A 19,261-nucleotide genomic window follows, 5' to 3' on the forward strand; every position below is an offset into this window, starting at 1 on the left:
ACAGACAAGTGGACCAAATTGCAACCTTGTTTACATAATTTAGCTCCACCATTCCACTGGGTTGGAAAGGTTTTTTTTTAATAACCCTTCTTTTGATCATGAAGAGGTTGCTGTCTCAAGTGTACAATTCCCGTTAAAGTGATTAAAAAGGAAATGGTTACAAGCCCAGTTGTACATTATTTGGAAGATACTGACTTGGTTGTCTTCGTTTTAGCCAGGATATTGGATTAGTTTGTTTTGGTTGCCTGGGTGGGGGATGTATACCAGGATCTATATGAGAGGAAGTCGTGTCTATTAATTTTCTTTAGTACACAAGTACTCCTTGCTTATCAGCTGCCTCATTCAGCAACCATTTAATGTTACAGTGGTGCTGAAAAAAATAACTTTATGACCAGTGTTGATATTTGTGATCCTTGCAGCATCTCGTCATCACGTGATCATCATTGTACCAGTATTCATGACTTGTTGCCGTGGGCCTGACCTGCTGTAAGCAGACACACAATGGGGAATACACATTGAAAACAATGTGCTGGCAAAAACCAAGACATTCTACATTGTGTGCCTGCTTACTCTCTTGTAATCCTTTCCTCTCCAATAAATGTAAATACAAATATTAATCCCGTTGTTAATTATCGCAGGACAGGGCAACATTCGAAAGGGTAAGGGGTGGTTAAAAGGCAAACAAAAGTCAACAGTGTCAGACTGATTAGTTTTGTTTTGTCAGTTTTGAACCTGCTATGCCAGTGCTGCTGGCTTCAAAAGGTGGGGAAGTGGAGAAAAGGAAAACATAGTCTCTATCATGTGATTTCCTACTTGGTTACCACTTTGCTTAGTGACCCAATGGTCAGTCACAATTTTATTAGCTAAATATGGACTATATGTATTTGGGAGTTTTGATATTATTTCCTGAAGTTTGAGAATATTATTTTGCAGTGTAGTTTTCTACATCAGGTCATATTCATGACGTGCTGTTTTATATATACATGGTGTTTTACAAAATTTAATCTTGTCCTCATACTGTATCTGCATAAATTGCGAAGTGAGACCATCTAGAATAAAAGGTCTTGACAAGTCATTTTCTTTTTATTTTGAAGAAAAAAAGGAAAAGCACTAATGTTGATTCAAATATAGGTTTTAAAATATAGAGAATACAGTTTTAAAGAAAAAAACGACATAAACAATAAAATACAGGTGTGTGACATAGTTTTACTAATGTTTACCATCTGGCTCCAAGGATGTAATCAATATTGTTGTATTCAGGGATGAATGTGTATAAGGGAAAACGAAATGAAATCCAGCCAAGAGGTCAGTGGTCACAAATTGCTATATGTGGGATTGCATTCCTCCTGGAAAAGCAAATCAGGAATGTTTCTCAATTTCCAGGTGTCGACAATTATATAAACTTGGTTATATCAGACTAATCCAATATGTAGTAGTATGTGGGAGTACCTTGAAAAGTGTCCAAAAGCTTCAATTAGTGCAGAATATGATAGCTGAGCTGCTCACTAGTGCATAATAACAGAAATCATGCTTGTACTGAAGGACCAGGCTTAGTTGCTGTTAAAGCTGTTGATTTTATTCTGTACATTAAAAATGGTTTTAAGGTCTACATATCCGAGAGACTTAATATGAATCTATAGAGAAACTCAGTTCAGCAAGTGAGATTTCCTTGAAGGTAACTGAACTTTCACTGTTTGATGCGTCATAGAAGCGTTTTTCTATAAATAAAACAAAGAATTGTTTCAGTGTAGTTAACATCTCTACTGAACAGATAGAGATAGAAGGTAACAAACAATACCCTGTGTAAGCCTGAATATAGTGTTTTGGGAATGGAGAACCTAGATCGCGGTGACTGTTTAGAACCAATATCATTGGTTAGATTTTGCCACTAATATTGTTAAGTATGATTGAGCTACATACAGAGTCCTTGATTTACAACTAGTCACTTAATGACCATTTGAAGTTAGGATGGACTTGGGGGAAAAAGCTATTTACTAACTGCCTTTCACTATATATAGTCATGTGATTGCATTTTGGGCACTTGGCAACCAGCTCTCATTTATAACCAGTTGCAGTCACGTGATTACATTTTGCTCCTTTTTTCTGACGTTTTCTGAGAATATTTAATATTTAATTAACAGTAAGATCCAGTTTGCATAATGGCTTTATTTTATTTATTTTACTAACCAAACTTATATGACCACCCATCTCGCATAGAGTGACTGAGCAGCATACCATAATGAAATGTAAAAAGAAATGGTCAATGGTCAATTATCTTCAGGCAATACTGGATTTAATTCCGTTTTTATTGCTTACAGAAGGACAGATAAGCATGACATTGCCTAATAGAAATACTGAAGTGCTCTGGACAATAAAATAAATTAGAAGGTTGGCTAGATAAGAGACTTATCACCAGCTCAAGCGGAATGCATGATTCATTCCGCATCTAATAGGCTTTGCAACTGAAGAAGTCAATTTTTCCAAGTGACAGAGAACTGCAAATGGCGGGATTCACTTACAGTTGATGTGCTATTCCACAAAATCAACATTTTTAACACCAGGATTTTAAAGATTTTAAGTAAAACAACATAGTTTTATTATGCTAGTATTTAGTTTTAACATGAGATACCCCACATACAATTTATTTTCATTTTTATGCCATTATTTTATTCTTATGTTCAGATACCAAGGTATAAAGGACATCGTAAACAGAAAAGGTGCTTGAACACAACTGAGCAGGTAACATGCATGAGCAGAAGAACCTGGCAAGTGCCTCTGTTTCTAACTTGAATAAAGGAGCAGCTTGCACTAAGAAGTAAATGCAACTGGCTCAATTGCATTTCGGTAAACTAACTCCACCTATATACAGTTGTAACATGTACTTTGAAACACACAATAATCATATTTGTGCGAACATTTAATGAAATGTATGTAATTAGGTTGACAAATACTTACGAAGTGCCCATTTGTCTGGCTCCCTAATAGCTTAATAAGTTAAGCGTTCCTACATGCTGATGCTTTGTGTCAAGTTTTACGTTTGAATCCTTAACATCTACATATATTTACATAATTTAATGGGTATTGCTCATGAATACTATCAGTTCCTGATTTTTGTCAGCTAATTCATGCGTGACATTTACTATGAATAAATGCAGAGAAACCTGGAATAGCTTGAAGCTTTTCCCTAATCTTGTTTGTAGGTTGGCCTCATAACGACAGAGGAAAGCTCCAGTTTGTGGAGGGCCTTGGGTGAAGCACATTAGGTAGAGAGCCTTTTCAGTCAGGATTCCAGATAGACAATAGTAGTGGGACAGCATTGGTTGCACTTAATCAGTAAACATTGGAGAGAGCTTGGGATAGAAGAGTTGTGTGTGTCTTGAGTCTCTTGGCAGCTTCTGATATCACTGACCATGGTAACTTTCTGGACTGGCTCCGCAAATTGGGAGGCACTATTTTGTGGTGGTTCTCCTCTTTTCTCTGTGGCTTGTACCAATCAGTTGTGGTGTGGAAAATGATATGCACCCCTAGGTTACCAAGGTACCTCAGGGCTCTGTCTCTTCCTGTTTAACATCAAAGCTGATGGAGAGATTGTCAGTACACTGATTGTACCCAGTTATACATCTTTAATCCATGCTGGTGAAGTAGTGCAGTTCAGCTGCTGGCTTTATGCCCAGAGGCCGTAAGGGCCTGGATGAGGAAAACTGACTAGGTCTCAACTCTAGTAAGATGGATTGATTGTGGGGCTATGACTCCCCAGGGTCAGGAGAGCTGATATCTCTGACTCTGGATGGGATAACACTCACCCAGAAAGATCTGGTGTGCAATTTGGGTTGTTTTTCTTCTGCTGTTTGGGTATTTTTATAATTGTATCTTTCTCTGATGTCTCAACCCTTATAAAAAGCTATTGTTATTAATGATATAAAAAAGTGCTCAAATGCCCGATTTGCAAAATGGAGCCTATAGACATTTTTGCAGGTAGTAGCTATCAGGGATTGTGTATCAGGATTATTTCGTTCTTCATCACCCATGGAAGGTAAGGTTAAGTGTTACTTGATCTTACCAATAACGTGAAAGTATCAAAACTAGGCTTATATCTTGAAAGATGGACCTGTAATAGGAACTTTTTTCTACTGTTTAGTGGAGTTAGTTAGGCTACTCACTGAAGCTCAGGAAGAGAATGATGTTGATTAACCTGCTCTAATCCTTGCTTCTACCCAAAGGACATTTAATCAAAAATGTTTACAGTACCATCTCCTTAAGACCATAAAACAAAACATACTACTTTCTTATTTATCCAATCCCTTACATCCAGTTGTGAGACAAGGAAATGGAAACAGTTGGTTAATTGAATCTCATGCTGTTCCTGTTCTCCTGTTAAAATTAACATCCATCCAACAACTCCCTTTTTACTCCCTATTTACAATGCTGTAATCGCTTAATTTGGGGTAGAGTCGTGGTGGCTGGATGGAGCTGAAACATCCATCCAATAAATGGACCTGACCGTTTTTTCACAACAGGTAGTCATTGACTTACGATCATTTGTTTAATGACTGTTTAAGTTATAATGGCACTGAAAAAAGTGAAATAACTGGTTCTCGCAATTATGACCATTGCAGCATCCCCACAGCTACATTATTAAACTTTAGACACTTGGCCACTGGTATAGCTTTATGACAGTTACAAAATCCTGAGGTCACATGATTGTCATTGGTGACTTTCCCAGCTGGCTTCTGACAAGCAAATCATTGGAGGAAGCCTGATTCACCTAACAGCCATGTATTCACTTAATGACCACTGTGATTCACAGCAAAAATCTTAAAATTGGTGATTCCCTTAACAGCCACCTTGCCTAGCAATGAAAATCCCAGTCCCAATTGTGGTTGAAAGTCAAGGCTACCAGTAATTGAAGAATCTTAGTTATGGTGGATATGTATCATTTTATATAACAGAATTATATTACCAGTATTCCAAAGGTGCTTTTTTCACAAGGCAACTGGACTGTCCAGTTGAAAAAAGGTGAAAAGAGCATATTTGGGATAACTATGACCTGGATGACTGAGAATCTCCATAGACATATATTACCAGTAATAATTTTTTCACTGAGAAATTTAAAATATAACAAAAATCTCTTTTTGTTGCTTGCTCCGCCTTCACTCTCTTTCCACCTTTCAGAAAAGCAGCAGGAAGGAAAAAACCAGAAATATTGCAAAAGGTATTAAGAATGAGATGTGATATGAAACTATACAAGTGTCTTTCCCAAAGTTGCTTTTCCAAAAGACAACTGGACTTACTTGGGTTTTTTTCCTTTGAAAACATTTCACTTCTCATCCAAGAAGTGGATGGGAAACGAAATATTTCCAAAGGAAAAAAAAAACCGAAGAAAGTCCAAGTTGTCTTTTGGAAAAGGACCTTTGGGACAACCATGACCTGGATGATAGAGAATCTCTTAGATACAAGTGTCTTTCCTTCTTCCTGATCTATTAAAGATGACTTATTCTCCCTTAACAGAAGAAATAGACAAGTTGCAAATTTTTGCCGCAACTCAGTTTGGTCTAGACTTTGATGATATTTTATTTTCACCAAAACTGGTTGATAACTGGTTTAAAAATTTTTTAAAAATTCACTGACAGTGGATTATTTTTGTGTGAAATGTGTCTTCAGCAGAGCTAATTAAATAAGGTGCTCTGGTTTTATTTTCTGAGCAGTTAGCTGAGATTTCAACGCCCTGTCATTTGTTTGTCCCTTCTTTATTGCCAAAAACCATTGATTATTGAACTGACAAAGTATTCTTTTTAGTAGATGGTTTTGAATTACTTTCTTCGTATAAAATACATAATTTATATTAAATAAACATTTTGATCTGTATTATTGATATAGCATGTTGGTGAGCTTGTTATTCAAAGTTGAATGCATTTAGGGGAGAAAAACAATTCTTCCTGGCTCATGAGAGGGTGGAACTACATGTTACATATACCGTATTTTCCGGCGTATAAGACGACCCGGCGTATAAGACGACCCCCTACTTTTAAGAAGTTTTTCAAGGTTTTTTGTCTTATACGCCAGAAAATACTTACATGCCCTGCCTTCCCTGTCCGTGGCAGAGGAAGCGAAGGCCCGACTGGTCCCGCCGCCCCTCCCACTGCTCCCGCTGGCCCCCGAGACGCAGCGTTTCCCAGGCGGCAGGCAGCGCCGGAGGGCAGCCGCCACCCGCCACGGCCGGCGCCCCTCCTGCTTCCCCCCAGGCCTTGAACTTCTCCCATTTGGCGCAGGGCGGGGCAGCTCCGCCCGCAGCCTCTTTTTCATGTGCCGCTTCCCTCTCACCGTCGGCCGAGGCGCGCTCGGCCCAGGCTCCCGGTCCCTCTTCCCAACCGGCTTCCCGCCCTGCCCCTCATGGAGCTGGACTGGGCGTGCAGCCTCTCGGTGTGGCTGCTTTTCCTGGGCAGCCTGGCGGTGCGGCTCCTGCGCTCGGACCTGTTGCTGAGCCGGCGGCTGCTGCTGCGCGTGGGGCTGCTGCCCCTCAGCGCCGCGATCACGGCGGCTGCCTGCTGGCTCGTCTCGGCCAGCACCGCCCGGCGGAAGCGCAGCATCGGACAGGAGCAGGACTTCCCTGCCGGCTCCCATCCGACGCTCTTAGGGAAGAGCGAGCCGGCAGGGAAGTCCTGCAAATGCACGCACACGCAGGACTTCCCTGCCGGCTCCACGCAGCTGCCTCAAGAGCGAAGAGCGAACAGCGAAGAGCGTCGGACGGGAGTCGGCAGGGCAGTCCTGCTAAGGAGCAGCCGGGGAGTGCGCGCGTGCGCAGGACTGCCCTGCCGGCTCCACGCTCTTCGCTCTTGAGGCAGCTGCTGCCTCAAGAGGGAAGAGCGAACCGGCTCTTCCCTCTTGAGGCAGCAGCTGCCTCAAGAGCGAAGAGCGTCGGACGGGAGTCGGCAGGGCAGTCCTGCACACGCGCGCACTCCCCAGCTGCTAAAGAGCAGCCGGGGAGTGCGCGCATGCGCAGGACTGCCCTGCCAGCTCCCGCCAGATGCCACCCACTGATTTTCCGGCGTATAAGGCGACTGGGCGTATAAGACGACCCCCCAACTTTTGAGAAGATTTTCAGGGGTTCAAAAGTCGTCTTATATGCCGGAAAATACGGTAATTGCATTTTTACACTCCATACCCATTATATAGAATAAAGACATTTTAGCATTGAATTTGCAGTTTGAAGGAGACATTTCTTATCTTTTTCTATTGTGATTTTTTGTATAATAAAATGTTGCTGTTTGTACCTCTGTAAATTGGAAACATTGATATATTTAGCAGATATATGATTATGGATTTTATTTTTAATTTATTTATTATTTATTTACACTTTCCACATTTGTAATCATGCCACTTTCACACAATTCATGATGATTTATAAAGTTAACATTTCCCTCTTTTTTCCCTACAGCAATTTACATATTTAAGATGTTGAATGTGGCAATTTAACTATGAAGATATGATAACTTGTAGAAATAATTGAACATGGTGTTTAGTGCTGCTGTGCTTGACTATAGTCAAGTAATAATTTTATATCTTGGTATTCTTGAGCAAAAAATAGGGAATGTATTAAAATATTTTTTTCTAATTTCCAATACCCTTTCCAAAGAAAAAGTAAGACGATGGGTATTTTTTTTAAGTTTAAATCTTTTTAAGGTTATTTATTGGTCTTGTTTATGAAGTGATTATGTGGCAATGGGTGGCTTTTGGTTTTTGCCTTATCTAGAAGTAGTTTTTTCTGTTCACCATACTCAGACCCTTCAGGATTCAAAGTAGAATTGTACATTTTACAACTTCATGTTTACCACTGAAGTATCACAGTGGAAAAATATTAACAGGGGAATGGGAAAGAATATTTAATCTCGTCTACTTTTTATTCTTTTATTACTAATTTGTTTTTTTATTCTACATGTTAGTTTGTTTAGCATTACATATTGCTGTTTAAGTTCATTGAGGGAGTATTGGGTACCTTGATAATAGCAATCAGTAGAAAACTTTTTAATTTTACAAGACTCTGGAATTGAGATCTCTTCTTACACCTGCATTATATTGCAGCATAATATATGCAAAGAGGCTATTAATATGACACACTAGTCACAATACTGTGACTAGTGACTGTGACTAAATTATTGATCTATTGTTAGTTCTGTGTTCTTGTATTATCCAAAAATTGTAAACAATTCAAAGGAAACAGATTGTGTGGCATTATTTAAGAGAGTGTGTAATTTCTTTAAGGTCGTCGCAACCAGTCACAGTGATACAAGCATTTTGTCTGGAGAAGCAAAGAGCAAAGGCAGCATTCACTTCTTACCAAATGAAATAAAAGTAATTTCTGAACCAAACAAAGAAATAGATACCAAAGAAAAAAATAATCTAGCAACAGAAGAGGATGCAGAGGGTGATTCTTTCTTTGATGATCCATTACCAAAACCAGAACAATCATATGGTTGGTAAGTTAAATACACTGATCTAACGTATTTATGAGAGTATTTTTATATGAAAGATGCTGTGTTTACTTTTGCAGTAAATACAGGATAGGCTTTAGAAGCTTTTCTTTTGCACAAAACAAATGACAAGTAGCTTGTTTTACTGCCTATTTTGCACAGCAAAATCTTTTCTTAAATTCCCCAACTTTTAGATTATACTGCTAAAACCTTTCTAATGTTTTCCTGCAATAATAAAATGCTGAACACAATTTTTTAAAAAAACAACAAATAGAAAATATATCTTCTATTTGCAGTAGAATCTTTTGACATGGAAATATTTACATTAAATGTGGAAATATATTTGATCATAGTGAAGCCATAATTTCTTCATACATAGGTCTCCAGAAGCTGACAATGCCACAAGATTAGTGTTCCAGCTTGGAGGATCCTGTACTAAGCTCTATACTTGCAAGGCATTTTCCGAATATGTTATGCGGGTTGTCCTTGATTTAGGACGATTTCTTTAGTGACTGTACAAAGTTATGGCAGTGATGAAAAAAGTAACTTACGATCAGTCCTTACACTTAAGACTGTCATAGCATCCCAATGTCACATGATCATGATCCGGGCACTTGGTAACCGGCTCACAACACTTGCAGCAAACTGCAGTCAGATGATCACCATTTGCAGACTTCCCAGCTGGCTTCTGACAAGTAAAAAGGGAAGCTGGCAGGAAAGGTCATAAATCGAGGTCACGTGATTTCTTGTTTAATGACCACACTGCTTAACATTGAATTTGCCAGTCCAAATTGTGCTTGTAAGTCAGGGACTAACTGTATAAAAATCTATTTAAATTCTTCTAAAAATTTAGTTTGGCACTAGGAGCAGCTGTCTACATGGTGTAAAATATATGTTCAGAGTGATAAACTATGAAAAGTGCTTCAGCCTTTTCATACAACAACATTGTCCTCTCATTTTGCAATCTTTTGTATATATGTAGCTTTTTCAATTTCAGCTAAAAATTGTAAGAGTCAAAAAAGGGCTGTTAATGAAAACATTTTTTATAAGTTCAGAGAATTAATCTGTCTCAGAATTGCCTTCTGTGTTAAGAAAAATGTTAACTAAATCCAGAATTCTAACTCAGTTGTATACAGGTTATATTACAATGTAATCTCTTTTTTCCATGAAACTATTGATGTTGGTGATCATTTCTGTAACATAAATGTTTTAAAGAATCTTCCTATACGTGAAAGCAGCAGAAGTCTGAGATTAAGTAAGCAATCGATACATTTTGTAGCAGAAGTCATTATTCATTTTGTTAGTTGCCATATTTTATTAGTAAGTGAATGGTAAAGTAGTTGGAAGATGACTGCTTTCCCCACCCTTTTTTATTAAAGGAAAAACGATTACAACAAAGCAGCAAATGTTGCATCTCTTTCTGATTCATTACCTGTAAAGAGTGGGCTGAATTCTTTGAGTGGAGTACCTCCATTAAAGGATTCTGACAGTAAGTATTTACACAGCTATCTTGGCTGTACTGAACAGAATGTAATGGGAATTGGCAGTCCCATGTCCTAAATTTCGTGGTTAGCTTGTGTTATATGATCAGATGTCTAATCCATTTTTTTTTAAAAAAAAATCCCATTTATATCCCGCCCTTCTCCGAAGGCTCAGGGCGGCTTACAATTTAAAGCACAAATCAATGTGGTTAACACATTGTCATTCCTGTTGTATAAGGAAAGTGAGGGAGTGGGATACACATTGCCTGTGATAGCTAATGCATTGCAAAAATACAGAACTGATAGTTGGTAACAAGATTTAATTGTTTAATTGCTGAACTGAAGTAGCTTTCCTCCAAAAGCCAGGTTAAGTATTAGAAATGTACCATTTGTCCTTTAGATGTACCCAAAGATATAAGAGTGGATTTTGACTTATGCATTAGAATTCTTTCTTCTTTCGCATTCCCACTACATACTTCCCTTCCAAAACCAATTTCAGAAGATGCTACATTTATTATATAAGTAACTTGGCAGGGCTGTTCTATGAGTGGAGTAGGGATGGATAGTTTAAACTCAATTGCCAAATCAGTCTTAAGCAAGCAGGTACATACCACCAGTCAGAAGAGATATCCCAACTAGCCATTCACATATAAACTTTTTCACATCTCTTTGTACACATATAATGTCTCTTTTCTAGGCCAGGTTTTTCAGATTGCATTCTGCAGAACCTTAGGGTTCCATGAGAAGTTGATGGGATTCTCTGAGAAACTTAAGGAGAAAAAAGTTCACTCAAATACAGCTCTGTCATTAGTGCTTTGCCTTGATTAAAGGTTCCAGGTTCTATAACCTGAAAACATTGGAAAAGTCCTCTCGTAGGGGGCTTCCAGTTCGCGCACGGGGCGCTTCTGTACATGCAGGAACAGTCTGCTTCCTGCCATCCGTTTCTTTTTTGGAGGACCCTGAAAAGGGTCAAAAATTGCCCTGGGGGGGCGATTACCAAGAGGAGGACTTCCCTGCGATCACGGAAGGGCGGCAGCCCTCCGCTGGAATCCGGGATCATCTCCTTTGGCCCGAAGAAGAAGAGACCAGCCATAAAGATGGCCGATCACTAAGCCGCTTCCTGCCGAAAGCCAAAAGCACTACCTAGCACTAAGAAGCAATCTGGAGGACCTGGGTGAGCTTTTATTTATTTATTTTAATCCTATTTATATCTCGCCCTTCTCTGAAGACTCAGGGCGGCTTACAATCTAAAGCACAAACCAATGTGCTTAGCAATAGCCTTCATTCTATGTATATGCCTGCTTATTAGGGCTTTCAGGGCCCCCCCAGCGGCATTATTGCCCCCAACAATCTGGGTCCTCATCAGCTTATTGCCCCCAACAATCTGGGTCCTCATTTTACCTACCTCGGAAGGATGGAAGGCTGAGTCAACCTTACCTTTCCTATTCCCTTAACCATCTTCCTGTGGGACTTTCCTGAAAATCTCCTTCCCCATTTTTTTGAGAAAACGGCGAATATCTACTTTGGGAACAAATCTAAAAGCCTCAAAGCTACAAAATAAATTCAATTAACTCAGCAAAGAATTTAAGCAATTTCATCTGTATTTACTAAAAAGCTTCTATTTGTTGCTGGGGATCCACTATCCTTTCCTCTCTCTAAGCTATAAATTAAAGAAAAAATTGGGAGTAATCCTACAAAAGTTCTATATTAATTTGGAAAAAAAAGAAAAAGAAAAAAAATTCTTACATTGCATGTTATATGTTTTTGATGACATCTTGTGGCGAAACCTGGTACAGCAAATAAATTTCCTTTTTCTGTTATGAGAGCTGACTGAAACAATGCTTAAAGATAAGTGTGGGAACACCTGGCACTGAATACAACTCTTCAGGAGGTAGAAAATCTTTGACTATTAAAACAGCCTCCATGGAAGATTTAACTGCAAACAACAACGAAATGGATGAATATATCCCACCACTTGATTATAACTGATACTGGACACGATCTTGGCAATGAGAGAGCAAATTAAAGCCAAACTCCAAGAAAAATCTGACAACTGAAAGCCACCAAATCAAATTCTGACTGTAAATGAGGAAAAGATAACCCAAAACTAAATAGAAGAAGTGGAAACTAACTAAAATAGGAGATTTCAAAGAACAACAAAAGCAACCTACAGAAAACCTTAAAGTCCAAACTTTAATGGCAACTACAAAACTTACAAGCCAAAAAGCAACAGCACCTGAAGAAAGCAATACTAAGAGTGAAGACACTAAAGGCCTTCAAATACACTATATTGAGAATTCAACTAATCAAATGACAACCATAATACCAGCTACTACCTACTACCTAACCCAGATAGAATTGGAAGAACAAAAAGATTAGACTGATTTAATGACAATTATATCAACCACCAAAAATTGAAAGCAAAAATACAATGGTTACAAAGGGGACATTTTCCTTGCAAAACTGACATTTGGATATGCTCCCTGGATTCAAATAAGGGGTATAGGAAGAAAGGAAGATACATGTGAGAATTTAAAGATGCCAAGAGGGAAGCATGATTGGCACAAAAGGAAGGCAAGAGTTAGATTTAAAAAATTGAACTTGTTTCTCTTTTGGGATTCCTAAAGATAGACTATAAAAATATCTTTCTATAGATTAAGGGGAATCTCTAAAAAATATCACTGATTTTACATTTAGCTTTTAGATCTGTAAAGGAGAACAAAAGTAAGCTTTTAGAATATAACTCCGAACTATATTATAGAATTTGGAATGACATATCAAAATATAGTATTTTAATAATTGATGTATGGTCAAGATGACTTATAGAATGTTCAGTGGTTACTTTTGAACTATAGTATAGAATCTGGAACTTTATATATAAAAGATAGCATTTTAATAATTGCTATCTTACATTTTTTGTTAAGACAAAAAATGTATTTCTAATAACTGGTGATTTGTTAAGGAAAACTAGACTTTAATGGTAAAACATAAGAATGTTTTGTAATGAACAATGTAAGTTTTGTAGACAAAAGAATTATTCTTTAGTGAAATAGGGAATTGTGGGTTACCCAAAAATAAGCTTTTTCTTATATACTATAGGCTATGCTAGAATATTTTATTGCAATTAGATAAAATTTAAAAACAGGATATTGATATGTATTAGTGAAAATATATTTTAAATTTTGTTGATTGACTAGGTGATAACTAGAAGTGTACTAACTTGCTTATTTTGACTAGGTAATCACTAAGGGAATTAGAGAGGGCATTTCTGTTGATGTAACCTGAACTATTTACAACTGGTTATTTCTTATTTTAATTACCCAACCACCATATTGTTTCACAAATACATGTTTATGTAAATATTAAAAAATCAATAAAACTTGTTTATAAAAAAAGAAAGAAAAGTCCTCTTGTAGGTTTCCCTTTTCTACCACTACAGCTCTCTGCACCCAAACAGTGCAGGTGGTAAAGAGCAAGCAAAGATCACTGTATCCAATTTGGACAATTCCCTTTGTTTAAAAAGATTCACAAATCCTTTTGGGAATAGATTTTTTACAAATGTAGAGAAAAGGAAAGTAAAAAATAGATTTCTGTACCCGATACTAGTCATAATAACAATATAGCAACCTAAAATAGGATTTAATTTTAATAATGTTTTTAAACTTTTACTTTAACAGGCTTTATGTAAAGTGCAAACACCATTTTTTAATCTGACTAATTCTATTTTACAGATGCAAATTCAATTTTGAAAGATGTAAGGATGGTGAATTCTAAACTTGGATCTCTTGAACTGGGCAAGTAGCTTATCTGCAGAAGCACAGTTAAAATTTGTATATGTAGTTGCAGAATGGTTTTTCTAGGAATTAATATGGTTTACCTTTACAGGTAGTTCTCAACTTACTACTCTAATAGAGCCTGCTCATTAAAGTTGTTAAATAATGATCTTCATAAAATGGGTCATCATGTGACTGAGTTGATTTTATTATCTTTTTTGAAGTGGTTATTAAGCAAATTCACCAAAGCTATTAAGTGAATTTGCAGGTGTTAAGTGAATGCTGCAGTTGTTAAGCAAAGTCATTATTTTGTATGGGGCATTTTTGCTGAAAACAGGAAGTAAATTCTGTGTTTTGGCAAAAAAGTCATAAATTATAGTCATGTGGGATACTGCAGATGGTTGTAAATGTGTAAGCAGTATACATTGAACATGTGTTATTCTTAAAATTCACTTTTTTTCTCAAAAAATACTTGCATTTTATAATAATATATATTAAAATATTATATGCTGCCTGACTCTCAGTGACTGGGCAGTTTACAATTGTTGAAAACATTTGAAAACAAACAACAATAAAAACTAACACAAAAAAAGAACAAAGATGGTAGAAAAAACCCTGCAGAGCAACAAGGAAAAGGTGAACTTCAAGCCTCATTAGCTGTTGATGTTGGTGTGAGAGAGAGAGAGAGAGAGAGAGAGAGAGAGAGAGAGAGAGAGAGAGAGAGAGAGGAGAGAAAGGCACAACTTCAGCTCTTCTAATTGTTTATTTAATTGTTTACAAACAGGAGAGGAAGATGAATATGTTGATGATTTTAACAGGTAAGAGAAAAATATTAAAATTCTTAGGCTACTAATTTTCAGGAAGATGGATATTTATCTAAGTTTGCTAAAAGGTAGAAATATCCAACAGTATCATACAATGTAAGAGCTGGAAATGTCCTTGAAGAGCATCTAACCCAATTCCCTAGTACAGAAATCACTCTACAGTATTCACATCCAACCTTGGTTGAAACAGCTCCAGTGAAGGATTGTCCTTACTGTCCAAGGCACCGGTGGCCCAGTTTATCTTGTGATCCACCAGACACTTGTATGGTCTCTTTCCATTCTATCTGCTGCCTCCAGTCCTACACTTAATTTTCTGATGTTTCCTTGTTTCTTGAAATTCATCTTTCTGGATTTTGCCTTTATTCCAAATTATTAAAGTCCTCCGGAATCTTGATCTTAGACCAGTCCTCTTAATATGACTGCTTTTCTCTCATCTTTGAGTCATATGCAGATTTGATCATCATTTTTATGTTACTTTGCCACAGTAGAAAGTGGGAAAGACGTCCATAGCTTCAAATGAAAATAAATACTCGCATGAGGTAGAATCCGAGATAGTGTGTTGAGCAGAGAAAAGCAAAAATGTAACTTCAGTCAAGCAAGGAGTAAGATGTGATACAAAAGAGAAGTGTACATATAAGATAGAATCTTACAGTCCTCAGATGTTGGAAGCTCCTTCCTTTGTAAAGGCAACAAAACAATTCCCCAGATGATTCCCCCTAATGCATAGCATCATTTGAGGATAGGTCTATATTGAAGACACTTCCTTAGGAGGACTTTCCCAGCTCATGCTCTACAGTAGAGATATTCTGTTTGTAATTGCACATACTTCTGATTAAGCTTACATTGCTTATATTTTCTTGCCTAGTAATTATCAAAAGTGTTATGTGAAACAATCTCTTACTTATCTGGTCCTTCCAAGCCTGCCATGACTGAGTACTTCCAAAGGAAAGAGATCACTTGACCCAGATTGTTGGGGGCAATAAGCTGACTTTGTAATAATGCTGCTTGGGGGGGGGGGCGAAGGCCCTAATAAGTAGGCATATACATAGAATGAAGGCTATTGCTAAGCACATTGGTTTGTGCTTAAATTGTAAGCCGCCCTGAGTCTTCGGAGAAGGGCGGGATATAAATGGGATTTTAAAAAAAACCTGAATGGGGAAACAGCTAATTAAAAGAAGCAGCTGGGGGAAAAACTTCCTTATTTGCCTATGCTATGAACAGAAATACAAAACAGGGACCGTTTTTTTCAGGAAGACCCAGTACTCACCCAAATCTCTTCATTGTTATAATTATTTTCTGCAGCAGCATTATTCAATTCACTCTAAAGCGGCTTTGCAATTAAAAAAAACTGGTATTGGAAAATTTGTATACGCCATAGGTTTTATACCTAATATTTTAAATTTTTGTAAAATAAGTTTGGTTGCTTTTATAAATTCTTTGATATCTGGCAGTTTGCCGTCATTAACTGTAAAGTCAATTAACATTGCATCTATTTAAATGCTTAGATGAGTTCTTAGGAGCAAGCTATTTGTAAATCAATATCAAATTAGATTTGGTGCCAAGTTATGGACTTTATTTAAACTAGTCTATGTATCATTTTATATGCACAATATTCTATGTAGGAATAAATCCTTTATGTTACACAGGTACTAAATAATCATTCATTGCACAGGTACTAAATAATCATTTCAAATGGAAATCAGGGTTTATGTTACTGTGTAATAAATTCTTTTGGCATTTTATATTTCTGGATTACAGATTTTTCTTGTAGAGATTTGAAAATAAAGAATAGATGGGAATAAATAGTTTCTTCCCCCCCAAGTTTATTGTAATGTTATAAATCATGATATATTGTACTGTTTCAATGCAAATTTCAGCGTAGTAATATTTATGTAATATTATTGAATATTTAATTTTCATGTTTTAACTTTTTCTTTTGTTAGCATCAGTCATCAGTCAGAGAAAAGTGAAGTCAGCATTGGTGAAGAAATAGATGATATTTCTATCGAATTAGACGACTTCATTACTAATGAAAAAGTATGATTTACTTTAACACTCTAATTGGGGTTGATGATATATCTAGTATATAGCAAAATAAACCATTACTGGGAAAGGAATTAATATCACAAATTGAAATGTTTATATTAGTCTAGATATTGCTTTTGATCCAGAACTGTTGCCAATAAAATATAATTGAGCTGGCTATAGAGTATCAGCAGATCTCAATATGAGATTCTTTTAAAGACAATATTAATAAAGGTTTGAATAGATTGAGACAATCATGTGATAAAGAAAAGGCAAGGAAGATGCAATTTTTAGTTGAAAATATTACCCCAAGATAAGCAGACAAGTCCCATACTTGTTTATGCAGGTCCCTGATTTGTACAAAAATAGGAATTGCACAAATATTGTTACAAATGCATATGGACTGTTTGCTTCTGTGTGACTTTTCCCACTAGTGCAAGCAGCACTAAATAATCCGAAACTCAAAGATTAATGTGATGCACACATCTAGGATCGTAGCTGATTTTACTTCTTTCAGTCCACAATTTATAAGCAAAAAACAAATCCTCATTTACGATTTTAAATGTAATTGCTCAGCTGAGAACACCACCATACATTTTTCATCTTTGATTAGTGTAACTGTTGGCATCAATGGTAAGAGTCGGAGAAGGGAACACAATATGTGCACTGTTTTTCACAGTGATCTATACAATTGCAGCTTTTAATAAAGCTCACAAGTAGAAAATGAGGGATAGGGGGAAGGGTGGTGATACTGGATACTCTAAATATATTACATGAAAAGGGAGAACTGCTTTAGAAGAGATGGGAAGGTGCGGGACAAATGCAAACTCTAGTCATACTTCTTCCATTGATGAAGTAGGAAAAGACTGCACTGAAAAACTCAAGATACATCACTGGGTTCAAAAAAAAACTTCAAATAAATGGATTCCACTACAGAATTTTAGATAATACGGCCATAAGTGACAGTATTTCATTATGTGATTAACTAAGCCCCAGATTCTGGAATATGATATTTGAAGAGGTTGATAGCCAGATATTCAAGATATGCAAGGTGCTATAAACTTATCTGATGAATAGCAATAGTGCTTAGACTTATATACAACTCTATAGTGCTTTATAGCACTCTCTGAGCAGTTTACAATGTCATAATATTGCTCCCAACAGTCTGGGTCCTCATTTTACCTACCTCAGGAAGATGGAAGGCTGAGTCAAATTTGAGCCGATAATAAGGATTGAACTCCTGGCTGTGGGCAGAGTTAGCCTGCAATACTGCATTCTAACCATTGCACCACCACAGCTCCTAATAGGCATGAGCATTTTAGTTTACTTTATTTCTGGCTTCCAAAACAAATTTAAGCCTAATCTGAAACTTTGAATCAAGGTTGGATTATGCCGCATTGTGAACGGGAACATTTCTTCAATAACAGGCATATATTTTGTACTATATGTTTCCTAAAGTCTCTGAATTGAGTTATGCTGATAGTGCCTTTTTAAAAAAGGAAAGTAATATATTTAATAGATATAGAATACTCTAGCCTGAATTTTAAGATTAGTTGATTTTTCCCCATTTTTTTTTCTTCCTAGCTTGAAGACCTCACACAAGACTTCACTATTTCTCAGTTAAGCGTTGAAGCAGATTACCTAGAGGACGTTGCATGAGTAGAGAGCAGAAATCTTAAATGGTGGGACTGTCGACCTTTTTAGACTGTATTTTAAGACAATCAATCTTCTGAAATATCCCCTCACAAACTGTGCCTTTTATTTCAAGAGAGAAAAAATAAAACAACCCAACAAAGCTGGAGAGGGGGAAGATTTTAAGCTCGCAAAGAATGGAGTTTAATAGTGCTAACTAGTTCAACTAAGGTAGAAGTTAGGTCCCAGAGAGACGTCTGTTGCAGGCGACAGACACGCCACCATTTGATTTATAAACATTCATAAGGGAAGAAATTGATAAAGCATATGAAGAATGGCAGATGTGGTTTAATGTTATGGCAACTATCTAGGTTTTTTTAGCTGAAGAAACTAAGAAAGTTCAGCAAAGTTGCTATTTTGTTGACTCAATTATCAGTTTTCAGTATAATTTATCTTTTAGCTACTGAAGTTATTTTAATTGACGGCATAATTGACAAGATTCCCAAAATGGCAATAGAATACCTAACGAGGTATATTACATATTAGTTCTGAATTATGAATCCCTCAGGATTTCTAGCAAGTTGACCTTTTTTGCAGCTTTGAGTGTTTAGTTCTGTGTGGCCAAGATTGCTAAGTACTTCTGAATATTGCCGCTGAAATATGAGCCTTAACTTTAAACCTATTTTTATATATATATTAAAACATTGTTACCATTCTGTTTAATTTAATGAAAATTATAAATGATTATTAGCATGTTTTTTTTCTTTGAAACACAGGTGAATGCAAAATAAAAATATTTCCAAAAAATACTTTAAAAGTTCTGTGATAAGAATCCTTTATTTAAAATAACCCTGTTTGTGATCCATGATTTTTACTGGAGGATATGAACCTAGTTTAGCCTGCTTCTAGGCACATTAATATATAAAACTAACTTAAGTAGTCTGAAATTCAGTATACTATATATGTCATGCTTATGATTAAATGCATATGGAAATACAATGTTTACACATAAGCTTTGTATAAGGGTTTAATTGACACTCAGCAATACATTACATGTG

The 19,261-nt window shown here is 36.7% G+C and overlaps 1 protein-coding gene across 2 annotated transcripts in view; it reads left to right on the forward strand.

Moving 5' to 3' along the window:
• Nucleotides 1-19,020, forward strand: part of CEP43 (centrosomal protein 43) — a 35,229-nt gene extending 16,209 nt beyond the window's left edge. Inside the window, exons 7-13 of one of the 2 annotated variants that reach the window (XM_083357554.1) lie at nucleotides 2,683-2,739; nucleotides 8,260-8,474; nucleotides 9,848-9,957; nucleotides 13,681-13,743; nucleotides 14,507-14,540; nucleotides 16,490-16,583; nucleotides 18,156-19,020. In XM_083357554.1, the coding sequence (XP_083213680.1) occupies nucleotides 2,683-2,739; nucleotides 8,260-8,474; nucleotides 9,848-9,957; nucleotides 13,681-13,743; nucleotides 14,507-14,540; nucleotides 16,490-16,583; nucleotides 18,156-18,230 (648 nt within the window). In that variant the 3' untranslated portion in view covers nucleotides 18,231-19,020. The remainder of the gene's footprint in view (nucleotides 1-2,682; nucleotides 2,740-8,259; nucleotides 8,475-9,847; nucleotides 9,958-13,680; nucleotides 13,744-14,506; nucleotides 14,541-16,489; nucleotides 16,584-18,155) is intronic. The other variant, XM_083357555.1, reaches the window with a different exon arrangement.
• Nucleotides 19,021-19,261: the final 241 nt, after the last annotated feature.

This window comes from Vipera ursinii (genome assembly GCF_947247035.1).
Source record: "Vipera ursinii genome assembly, chromosome: 1".
In the NCBI taxonomy this organism is placed as follows: Eukaryota; Metazoa; Chordata; class Lepidosauria; order Squamata; family Viperidae; genus Vipera; species Vipera ursinii.